The sequence below is a fragment of the Akebia trifoliata genome, chromosome 11, assembly GCF_017979445.1.
Source record: "Akebia trifoliata isolate Shusen 1 chromosome 11, ASM1797944v1, whole genome shotgun sequence".
Taxonomy (NCBI): domain Eukaryota; kingdom Viridiplantae; phylum Streptophyta; class Magnoliopsida; order Ranunculales; family Lardizabalaceae; genus Akebia; species Akebia trifoliata.
In genome coordinates, this window is record NC_141385.1 from 8,643,041 (window position 1) to 8,654,454 (window position 11,414).

Below are 11,414 nucleotides of genomic sequence, written 5' to 3' on the forward strand. Positions count from 1 at the left end.
TGGATTAATTAGTTATTTATTTATTTTTTGTTAACTTATTTTTAATTGTTAAAAGAATAGTTTTTTAATCCTAGTTTAAGTTTAATTTGATTTTTTTTTTTCATGCTTTTAAGTGGATTAATCTTATTATGTATTGATAATGATTTGTATCTTAAAACACTAGAAAAATAAATGTTATAATATAAATAAATATGACCACCCCCTCTCGAGGAATGTATTTGGCTCGATCACATTTAAGTCACCTGGCCTTAGTTCCAATTATCTCATTGAGTCAACTCAATAATTCAATCAAATAATCTAAAATCATTGAGTTAGGTTAAAAGATCTATCGAGTCATCTATTTATCTATATATGTATAATTTTTTATTATTAATTATTATTATTACCAAAAAAAAAAGTAATATCAATATTATAAGTTGTTCACCAATCAAAAAATAAAATACAATTTAACTTATTAATTTAATATTTTTTTACCAACATACGTACATTTAAAGTCATAATAAACTCAATCCTCCAGTCGGTGCCGCGTGTCCTTACAGATGCTATTTCCGCGTCACTAAAGCAAAATTCGCAGCAAAGTTTTCTGACAACTTTGGTTCACGTGTGGGCCCAAATGTTAAGTTGTCCATCACGTTATTGCAGCTTTCGACAGCTAGATAAGATCTTGGCCACGTAACACTGGATAAAATAAAACGCGGATTACTGTGCAGCCAAAATACTTCCTCACGTGTATTTTTTTGATTTTTGATGCAAACTAGAGGTGGGACCCACCATCTTTCAACGTTATCCATTTAGGGTACAGTATGTGATGGATCACAGTCACTACATGTACCATATGTTGGTAATGGATCCCACATCAATTATTTACAAATATCTACTATGGACTTAAAGTTAGTTTTGGATTACAATTATACAAAATCAATTTGTAATCTTACATAAAATTCGAACACATTAAAATGAAATATTTTTCTGAATTTTATTCTTGATTTTCTTTCGATAAAGATAAAATATCAAGTCGGGTTCCTTTGAATCAATTTTTTTTTATTTATTTATAGAATAATGATTTTAGGAGGCCCCCTGATGTGGCATGTGCTAGTTTGAAACATAAATTCTTTTCTCAAGATACACAAATATAAATATGTACAAAGATGTAAAGTCATGTATCTCGAGGAAAAATTATGATTGTAGTCCATGCCACATCATGGAGTGTCCGTCAAAGGAGGTGTAAAAAAATCACTATTCTTTTTTATATTAAAATTTCTCCTATCTTCCGTTTATTTTTAGATATTTTTAATTTTTAATCAGATAGTGGTATCTAAAAGATGGATGAAGGACACAAAATCTCAGGCATAAAGTGGATGAACGCATCTTCTAAAAGTTGGCACTACAATTGTTAAGTTTATGCAACATGACATTATGCATTCTGACTCGACAAAAATCTATGTAAAAATTTTTGCACGTCAATCAAGAACGTACATGACATGAGATTTTATAAATATCGCGAAGGAAAAGATTTGATGTGGACATTTGTAGATTCCTCAAAATGATACTAACAAGCAATTGAGTATTATAATTAAGGGCCTCTCTAATTATAAATAAATGACTAATTAAAACTCTTATATTGACTTATAACTTAATCATCGAAATGGAATCATAAATATCAAAATGTGATCACCTTTAAAAGACATGAAAAATTAGGAGTTAAACCAGAATCATACCTAACATCGTGAACCTGATGGGTTTTGGATATTAGGTTATAGACAACATCGTTATACATGTATTTGATTTGATTTTTTTTTTCTTTGCGCATAAAACAATACGGATGAGCCAGACCCACCTTATAAAATCTAAGTCCTAATTTTGTAACGTCCCCTCTGACACATGTCCCTTGACGTGATATGGGCTAGAATCATAAATTTTTCCCTCGGGATACACAATTGTATATCTCCATAAATATGTGGGGCATGTTTTCCGAGAAAAAGAATCTATAATTCTAATACATGCCACGTCAAGCGGCATGTGTAGACAATCATTATTCTAAATCTATACATCCACACCGACCCATTCAAGTTACCATTGAGAGTGATAATGATAGAGCTTTAAACAAGGGTGAGCCAATTTTGACTTTATATTAAATAAACAAATGTATGATAAATGTACGAAGAAAGCAAGAGTCAGCAACCGACAATCCTTACATTCCGGACCACTCACGGATAATACCCAGTAAAGAAGAAGCTGATGCTGCCCCCTAAACTTTATTATATATTACTCTTTTGAAAAAATTACTTAAAAGACCCTCATTAAAGGGTGTCTTTTTAAATAGTCCTTAAGTTTTGTGTATTAATTTGATAGGATATTTAGCAAACTTTTTCTTTCTTAATAGTCACTCTTACTATCAAGTTCATAATTTTTACCATCCAACTCAACATTTTTTTTATTTAGTGTGGTGTTCACTTTTTTATTGTCGAGTACACCACTTTTTATTTACTGTTGAACGCGATGTTTTATGATTACTATCGAATTAACTATTTTTTTAAAAGAAAAAGTGGTGAACTCGACACTAATAAAATCTGTCTATTTTAAATTTTTGAGTTTTTCAGACAAAAATACATGGAAAGATCAACTAAAAACATTAGATAACAACTTGTTTAAATGGTTTTAACCAAAAAGAATCATTATTGATCGATTTGCATTCACCCCCTAGTTTTTTATATACATCTTCAAAATATTTGAAAAAACCTTGAAAATTACTTCTTCTTTTTTCTTAAATCTTTTCTAATGGAATGTAGTCTTCAAAACTCAATGGAGATGTCAAAAATCCAATTTTTTGATGAAAATGCTGAGTTCGGATGGTTAGGGCATTCAATCGTGAGAAATGTGGGAGATGAGGTCAAATGACCATTTATAGAAAGAAAAAGTATACTAAATGTCCTACCAAGCAACTGCTGAAAACTCAGGGACTATTTAGAAAGAAGTCCTTCTGTGAGAGTCCTTTAAGTTATTTTCCCTTTTCTTTTAACTATTGTTTTGGATTTTTTTTTGTCGGATACCCTTTTTTTTTTTCTGAAGGAACTTGCTTTTATTGAAATATGATTCGTTGAAGTCTTTGTTTTTTTGGAATAAGTGATTTATAATTTCAAAATTCTTAAGCTTCCTCATTTTCAATATGATTGCGCATAAAATGACCCAAATATTTTTTTTCATGAAAAATATGATTACATATTTTACCTGGAACTCATTTTTTCCTCTCAAAGCATGTTCCATACTGAGCTAAAAGGAAATTACCATCCTACCCAGCCAGGAAACGACTTTTCTATCTAATGTTATTGTCTTATTATTGCCCCCACCTCTAAAACTAAAAGCCAATTCTCTTTTTGTCGTTTTCTTAGTATAATCAAACAGTTTAATTCCTTTTTCTATGACCATTTTTCAAAAAAATTATATTTTCTTGAAAATGAATTCCCTGCAATAATACAAACAATGAGAAATTATTTTCCACACTTACCTTAAATTTGATGCCATCAACAAAAAGTTATGACGAGGAACGTCATATGGGCCCTGGATGGCTATTTATTTATATACATCAATTCAATCATTTTCTTGAGTTCCTTTTTTAGCTGTCGATCTAAATAGTTTTGAAATACTCAGATCTAATAGATAGAAATCATTAATTACTTCAATATTCAAAGTCTCCTTTAATTAAAAGTTAGGTTAAATATTCATGTATCATCGAGTCCAAAAGATTGTGACATGTATCAAACTTCGCAGTTCGATGCTTTTGGAGGTATCAAATTAGTCTACTTTGTCGTCTCTTATTAAAAATATAATTTTGGATTAATTCTCTTAAAGGGAAAAAAATAGAGAGAGACATTTAAGTTGTCTTAATCTAAAAAATAATAATAATGATATAGTGTATCACAATATATTTTATTAAAATGTATCGTTGCTTAAACTCTAATAATATTTATAACTTGAACTCTGCCTCTCAAAGAATAATATTATTATGATACATAGAAAGGGTGTCCTATTTTCTTCTTTTTTATATACAAATATCCCAATTGATCACTTATAAAAGGATTGAATAAGTTGACTTTTAAACTTCAATGAATAATAATTTTTTAAAGTATTTAATTAACTATGATTAGTTTTTATATATAAATTGGCATGTCCAAGGGTTTCACATGTTATATGTTAGACCTAAAAGGTGCATGAGATTCATTGAATCAACATCGATGTATCTCATGTTCATAATGAGAGATTTATTAAAATCTTTAATGTAAGTAAGAAAACAATCATTAGATACTGTGCTCTATACTGTAAACAAGAAAGAGTTGGTATCCATGGATTCATAAAAAATGTGACTAAAAAAATTACAATCTTAGTCCTTAGAATATGAAATACAACAATTAGGATAAAACACGTATCTCAAAGACACTATGTATTCCAAAGAAGGGAGTGGATCTTCTGTAGATCGTTTTCCATGTAGTTCTATGTGGTGACATTTGACAATTGAGAGAGAGTCACTTCATAGATACACAAAAATCTCAATCAATAAAAAAAATTGTAGTTTGGAGACCATCCTTTTCAGACCTTTATCGGGTTTAAAAAATTATTTTTATTTCAATTTTTCTCTTAAATCTTATCTACACCATGATCCTTACAAGACTTGACGTGTTAATTTTTTTTTCAATATGTTAATCTCTAATACTTAGAAGTCACGACAAAGAACTACTGGAAAAACATAATATTACAGAGGATCTACTCCCTCTAAAGATGATCCCAATCAATGAATTTAATGTTTTAACTATCGATATTTTGTATTGTTTTAACTATCTCAACCCCAAAGATAAAGACTTTCTTGAGTTAGATAAATAATACATGAAATTTAATAAAATTTTATTAAAAAAATAAAAAATTACATCAACCAATATATAGAAAGAAAAATTTTAATTAGAAAGATCCTCATTATTTAATTGATTATATCTTTTCTGATTTAAGAATAATAAATTGATATTATTCCTACATATAATATTTTAGTATAATAATCATACATAGCTTTTTCTTGCCATAAAATACAATTATAATTATGTGATATATCATAATAAGAGCATCTCCAACAATGCTCTATACCATAAAGGGCATATTTTATCAAAATCTGACAAATGTTAGTTTAGTTAGTCCAAAATTTGTTGGGTGCTCCAACAAACTCAACAAACATTTTATTTATTGAAAATTGACTCAAATCTTAGTAAGAGTCGTAATCTCACATGTTAAAATCCAAAAACATGATTCGATGCCACAGGCTTCTAGAGAGCTAAATTCTAAGAATTTTGAAAAAAAAAACATTATTTTTTCACCATTCGTTTATAATTTTAAGTTTTGGGAGTTCAGTAACTGTCTATTTTAACATCTTGGATCAAACTCAAAAATTAATTAATTTTTTTATTATTGTGAATATGAATTTTTTCATAAAATCTAAAAAGATGTTGTGGTCGATTGTCAATGTGATAATCCATATGAACTCAACGACCTATAGTAAAATTTGAAATCTTACTAAATTAATAAGAAAAATATTTTTTTGTATTTTTATATTCTATTTTTAATAATAACGAGCCAAAGCATCTCGTTAAATATAATAAGTTTTTGTCTCGATTTTCGTATGTATTATGTAAAAAGTCTATTGGACTCAATTTTTGTGATGGGGCTCTTTATAATAAAAAAAGACGTTACATTTAAAGATTCTCTTGGAGTTGCTCTAAGATATATAGAGATACAATAAATCATTTATTGAATAAAATCTAAATAGAGATTAAATTTGTTAGATTATACTTTTAATAAGAATTCTATTTCAATTTTATTAAAAAAAAAAAAGAAAAAAAAAATCTTGGAGTGAAGTACGGTTCATTTCAATAATATTTTAGAGGACTAGTTTTAGTTAAATTAAAAAGCGGTTAATAACCGAAGCCGAAAAAGGTCTGATAAGATGGAATGAGTGGACTGGATGCAACCGCATGGTTTCGATTCAGCTGGACTGACGGGACAGAGGATCCACAGGTTTTTAACAAAAGTGTCTTTTTTGAATTACAACCCTGAACATATGGAATATTTGTTTTTAGTTCACTTAATTTAAAAGAATTTTAGTTTCATCCCTTGAGCTTATTCTTGACTCGGTCAAAAACAAAAATTGTAAAAGGGTGCTCCATATTTTGGGAAGTTTGGTAGCAATCGGACTCAATTTCTCTTTTGGACAACAACTGACTCACTTTTTATGGGCAAGAATCACCCAAAAATTTGTCCTTTTGATGTATGGGTTTAATACTAATTAAGTAAATCAAACCTAAAAAATAAGAAATATTCAAATACTAGGAACACCAAATCTACAGTCGTTCATCATTTGAAAGTGAGGGTGTAGGATACCTTATTTTGTGAGAACGCAATATAATCAAAATTGATTTTACTTTCATAAATCAGATCATTTTTTGATTCAGTTCTAATAACAATCTTAGAGATCTGATACAAACAACTCAACCTAATGTAACAAAAATCAATTTTACTTTCGTAGACTACACCATTTTTCAATTCCATTCTAGTAATCATTTTAGGGATTTGTTAAATTTGAGGGTTCAACTCAAAATTAATTGACAATGAGTGAAGTGACCCAAGAGCTTGTAAGGAGAGAGACAAGACAATATGGGTCTGATGTGGGACTAAACTCAAAACGCTCCTACATGTGTATGTAATAATAGACCAAAGCATGTGAAGATATAAAGATATAAATTGGATGACGTGAAAGAGAGAAATGTCCACTTTGATACCATATTAAATTTGGGAGGCCAATTCAAAATCAATTGACAATGAGTGAAGTGGCCCAAAAGCTTATAAAGAGAAATACATGGCAATCTAAACAAGATCTGATGCGAATCGAGTTTCTTTTGAATATTTGACTAATGAATTTATTTTATTTATAGTTCACTGGTAATAAAAAAAAAATTAATTAAAATTATGATAGAGATATTTAAAAGTAAATATATTCTTTAACTAAAATTAAAATGTAAAGAAATTTTAAATATATTTTTTTAATCCATTAATTTTATATAAATCATTAACATTCCATATTCCTTCCAAATTTCAACCACCAACCAGCATGATTAATAATTTGATTTTCTTGAAGAGTTAATACTTAATTGTTGACATTGAGTGTCAAGTGATTTGTTCAAGGAGTATTATAAAATTTTATAAACTTTAGAGAGTTATAAAAATATATTTTACTATCCAGGGAGGTAAATAAAAATAAAATCCTTATAAAAGACACACCATAGACGGGCGAGATGAGATCCGCATTCCACAATAATAAGATTCCCCGAAAAAGAAATCGAAACTTTGGTCTGTTGTTTGTTTATGGTTTGGTTATCTCAGCGAATTTCAGGTTCCAGAGCCATCCTCGCATTCTTTCACTCTCTACTTCTCCTTCTGTTTTCTCCTCCTCCAATAACAACAACAACAACTGCAGAGATGGTAAATCTCTCCCATTAATTGATTTTCTTATAAATTTTCATTTTCTCATCTCTTTCTGTGATTTTGTTTGAAATGGGTTTTTGATTTTTGATTTTCCCTTTTGTTTTCGGTATGGATTTCATCTGTTTTTGTTTTGTTCCAGAAAAAAATGTTTTTTTTTTTTTTTACCTTCTTGTTTTAGAATTTATTAAATTGGGTTTTGTGTTTCTGGGTTTGAAATTAGATGGTAGATAATTCGAATCTGGTGAAGATTAATTCGACTGGACAAGAAATTAGGCTTAAAGCAAGGATTTCAAGAATTGGGAGCCATGGATCAATAGCAGACCCATGCATTTCTTGCACCACATTCAATATTCTTGCACCAATCTACAAAAGACTTGACAAAGAGGTATAGAAATTGAAACTTTAATTTGGTTGATTTATGGGTTTGTTTGGATTTTCATTGAGAAAGTGTTGTTTAATTCAGAATCAGAGCCATCGTGAAAGCGATTGCAGGGCATATTGGCTAAGCAGGAACCAAAATATTTTAGATCGGTTGTTGTACGATAGATCTTCCATTATTTGTCTTCAGGTGGATCTTAATAATCTTATTCTATGTTTCGATTTGATTTTGCTTGAGATGTATGTAAAATTGCTAAATGGGTTTATGTTATTTGGGTTTTTTTAAGGAATTTTGGGTTGACAATGAAGAACTCGTCGATATGTATGAGAATAGATTGGCTGAGGCGGGTTATATCAATTTCAAACTCGCACGGACGAACAATCGTGGAGATGGTATGGTCTTTTTTCTTTGTAATGAGATTTGAATCTTTGATTTGTTTGGTACCCATCAATTTTCTTTCAATATGAATCCTCTCTCATTAAATTTTTTTTACTTTTCAGAGTAGAAATTAGATGGCTTGTTTTAGATGTTGAAACTCGTAAATCACATCTTCAACTAAATGATATTTTTTTTCTCCTTTTCTAATCTGACTGTAATGAATCTATGTTTTGAGATTTGAATCTTTGATTTGTTCGGTACCCGTCAATTTCTCTTTCAATTTGAATTCTCACCCGTCAAATTGTCAAATTTTCAGAGAAGAAAGTTATTTGACTTGTTTTAGGTGTCGAACTTGTAAATCTTTTCATGGACTATATTGCAAATCCAAGGGCTCTCCCCATCGAAGGGTTTTGATATTTAATCAAATTGAAAATCAATCTGTGTTTTTTCTTAGCAGAGCTGTGGAAAATGGAAATATCCTTGATCTGAATTGTTGGTATCTTGCACGTCTGATTCATCTAGAAGGGTCTATTAGTCAGAGAATTTCATTAAAAAGAAAATTACATGACTTAACAGTCTTGAGTTTGCGAGAGAATTCAATGCCAAATTATGTCATTATAACTAGTTGGCCGCCTTAAGCCAATCAATTTAATTTCATCATGGGTCGATAGCGAGTGGGCCCATCTCTGCCTGTAATTATTACTTTTTTTTTTTGGTTGTAAAAATTTATTAAAAACCGGAAAAGGAAAATTACAAGTAAAACACCGATGGTTGAAACAACCATCCAAGGCTGACAATCATGTTGCATCTAAGTACAACATTTTCAAAGAGAAAAACCCTCTAAATTCCTTAAAAACGATTGACCGATGGACCAGTAAGGCTTTTATGTTTGGAATGACATTTGAAAGTTCGCTTCTTTGCCTTCCAAAGTCCTATGATTTCTTTCCTTTCAAATGCCCCAACATATAGCGAAGGGGAGCATCCTCCATAGGATACGTTTTCTTGACAAGAAGTTGACCAAGAAGGTTTAAACTTCTATGCTTTTCTTGTTGTTTTGGTACTTAAGAAATTGCATGTGTTCTCATCTCAACAGGATTGTTGACTGCTGTACGAAGGGATTACTTTAAGATTGTAAATTACCGAGAGTTGCTCTTTAATGATTTTGGAGACCGTGTTGCTCAGCTCTTACATGTTGAATCAGTTGTTCCCTTTTCGCAGTGTTGGAACAGAAGTGTTCAGCAAGAAGTTCTAATTGTAAATACCCATTTGTTATTCCCTCACAATTCTAGTCTCTCCGTTGTTCGATTACATCAGGTAGAATAGTTTTCCATATCACATCTTATCCATTTTAGTCCCACTTGAAAATGTTCCTTAGCATTCAATTCTATATGTCTTGCAACAGGTCTACAAAATCTTGCAATATGTGGAATCTTATCAGAGAGAAAACAAACTTAATTCCATGCCCATTATACTCTGTGGGTGAGTTTTTTTTCGTTTAGTACCACTAGTTTTTTCTCTCCTGCAGATCCGTAAAACCAGTTTTTCTTATATTGTCTGCAATTTAACATTTTACAGTGATTGGAACGGAAGCAAGCGTGGGCATGTTTACAAGTTCCTTAGATCCCAGGGATTTGTGTCATCATATGATACTGCTCATCAATATACTGACAGCGACGCTGATGCTCACAAGGTCATAATTTTCAGATTCACATAGAAATGCTATTTAAGCACTTATCGAGCACAATATGTCAATTCGTTATTAACTCTTCATTTTTTTATCGACAGTGGGTTAGCCACCGCAATCATCGAGGGAATGTCTGTGGTGTAGACTTCATATGGCTTCTTAATCCTACCAAGTATCGAAAACCACTAAAGACAAGTTGGAGTGAAGCTATGTTTAGTATTATTAAGGTGAGGAACTTATTTTGATTATGTTTAGCTAATTTATTTGGTTAACGCCAGAGTTGAGTGGCAAATAAATTCTACATGTAATGATGAATTTTCTTGGTTTCAGTATCAACTGCGCGAAGCTTCTCTTACAGAATATGATGCATTTGCATTTCTCAAGGCTGATAGCCATGGTGGTTATATTACCTACTCTGGTTTCTGCGAAGCACTTCATCAGGTAAGGTGTATTCATAAATAGGGATCAATTGATGTGATTTCAAGAAAAAAAATATCTAGAACTAACATTCAATCAAAACTACAGCTAGGTTTGACACACCATCCGCACGGACTGAGTGCTGAAGAGACGAAGGACTTATGGATCCAAGCAGACATAGATGGAAATGGTGTTGTTGATTATAAAGAATTTCAGGTATTTTTTTATGTATATTTGGTATCATTAGCAAACTTATTTTTAAAGTATGATAGTAAATTGAAGGAATGCTGTCTATGCAGCAACAGATTTGGAATCCAGCTTGCTTAAATCAGACAGAGGAAATTCTTGAAGAGGGAATAGAGGACTCAGATGAGCACACCATTGGTTTCACTGTGAAGAATGCAGTTCTCTTTCCCCCTGAAGTGGAGAAAGGAATGTGGCCCGAAAACTACTCTCTTTCCGATCATGCACGACTCACAGTAGAATTTTCACCGGTACGAATGCCGTGTTCTCAACCAATCTGCTAAAGCACGTTGGACGGTCCCTGTGGTGTTTCTGTAAAGATTTACAATTCAACGAAATGGAAAAGAAAGAAAGAAAAAAAAAAAGAAAGAAAGAAGGAAGATCTAGTTGTATAGTTTGCAAATATTTTGCAGGGTCGTAAATCCTCTTTTTGTAGTGAGTGAGAAGAGGACTTTTGAGCCTGTTTGTCTTTGGGTTAGATCCCAACAAAAAGCATTTTGTAACAGGTTTTGGTCTTGCCTTAACCGACTTTTTTCCTATCAAAGAAGAAAAACATATGTTTACGGATATTTGACATTGTAGAAAAAAAAATTGCTTAATGAAAATGGAAAAAGCTCTGCCATCTATATTACAAGAACAATTTGATTTCTCCATCTTATGTCATGCATCATGGGCAATCTCATCGTCGTCTACACCTTATGTCAATTACTGGAATTTGCAGGATTAATCTTATTTCAATCTTCATATTTTTTCTTACCACATACTTACGTGTTTTTTAGGTGTTTTGTGTTATTT

At 31.0% G+C, this 11,414-nt stretch overlaps 1 protein-coding gene across 1 annotated transcript; it reads left to right on the forward strand.

Moving 5' to 3' along the window:
* The first annotated feature begins 7,334 nt into the window (after positions 1-7,334).
* On the forward strand, positions 7,335-11,188 carry LOC147390749 (Calcium-binding endonuclease/exonuclease/phosphatase family). The gene is made up of 11 exons (XM_086459764.1): positions 7,335-7,515; positions 7,739-7,903; positions 7,982-8,086; positions 8,184-8,289; positions 9,369-9,589; positions 9,678-9,754; positions 9,851-9,965; positions 10,061-10,186; positions 10,290-10,400; positions 10,485-10,592; positions 10,676-11,188. The coding sequence occupies exons 1-11, from the start codon at positions 7,399-7,401 to the stop codon at positions 10,901-10,903; spliced, it is 1,479 nt and encodes a 492-aa protein (XP_086315890.1). The 5' UTR covers positions 7,335-7,398; the 3' UTR covers positions 10,904-11,188.
* Positions 11,189-11,414: the final 226 nt, after the last annotated feature.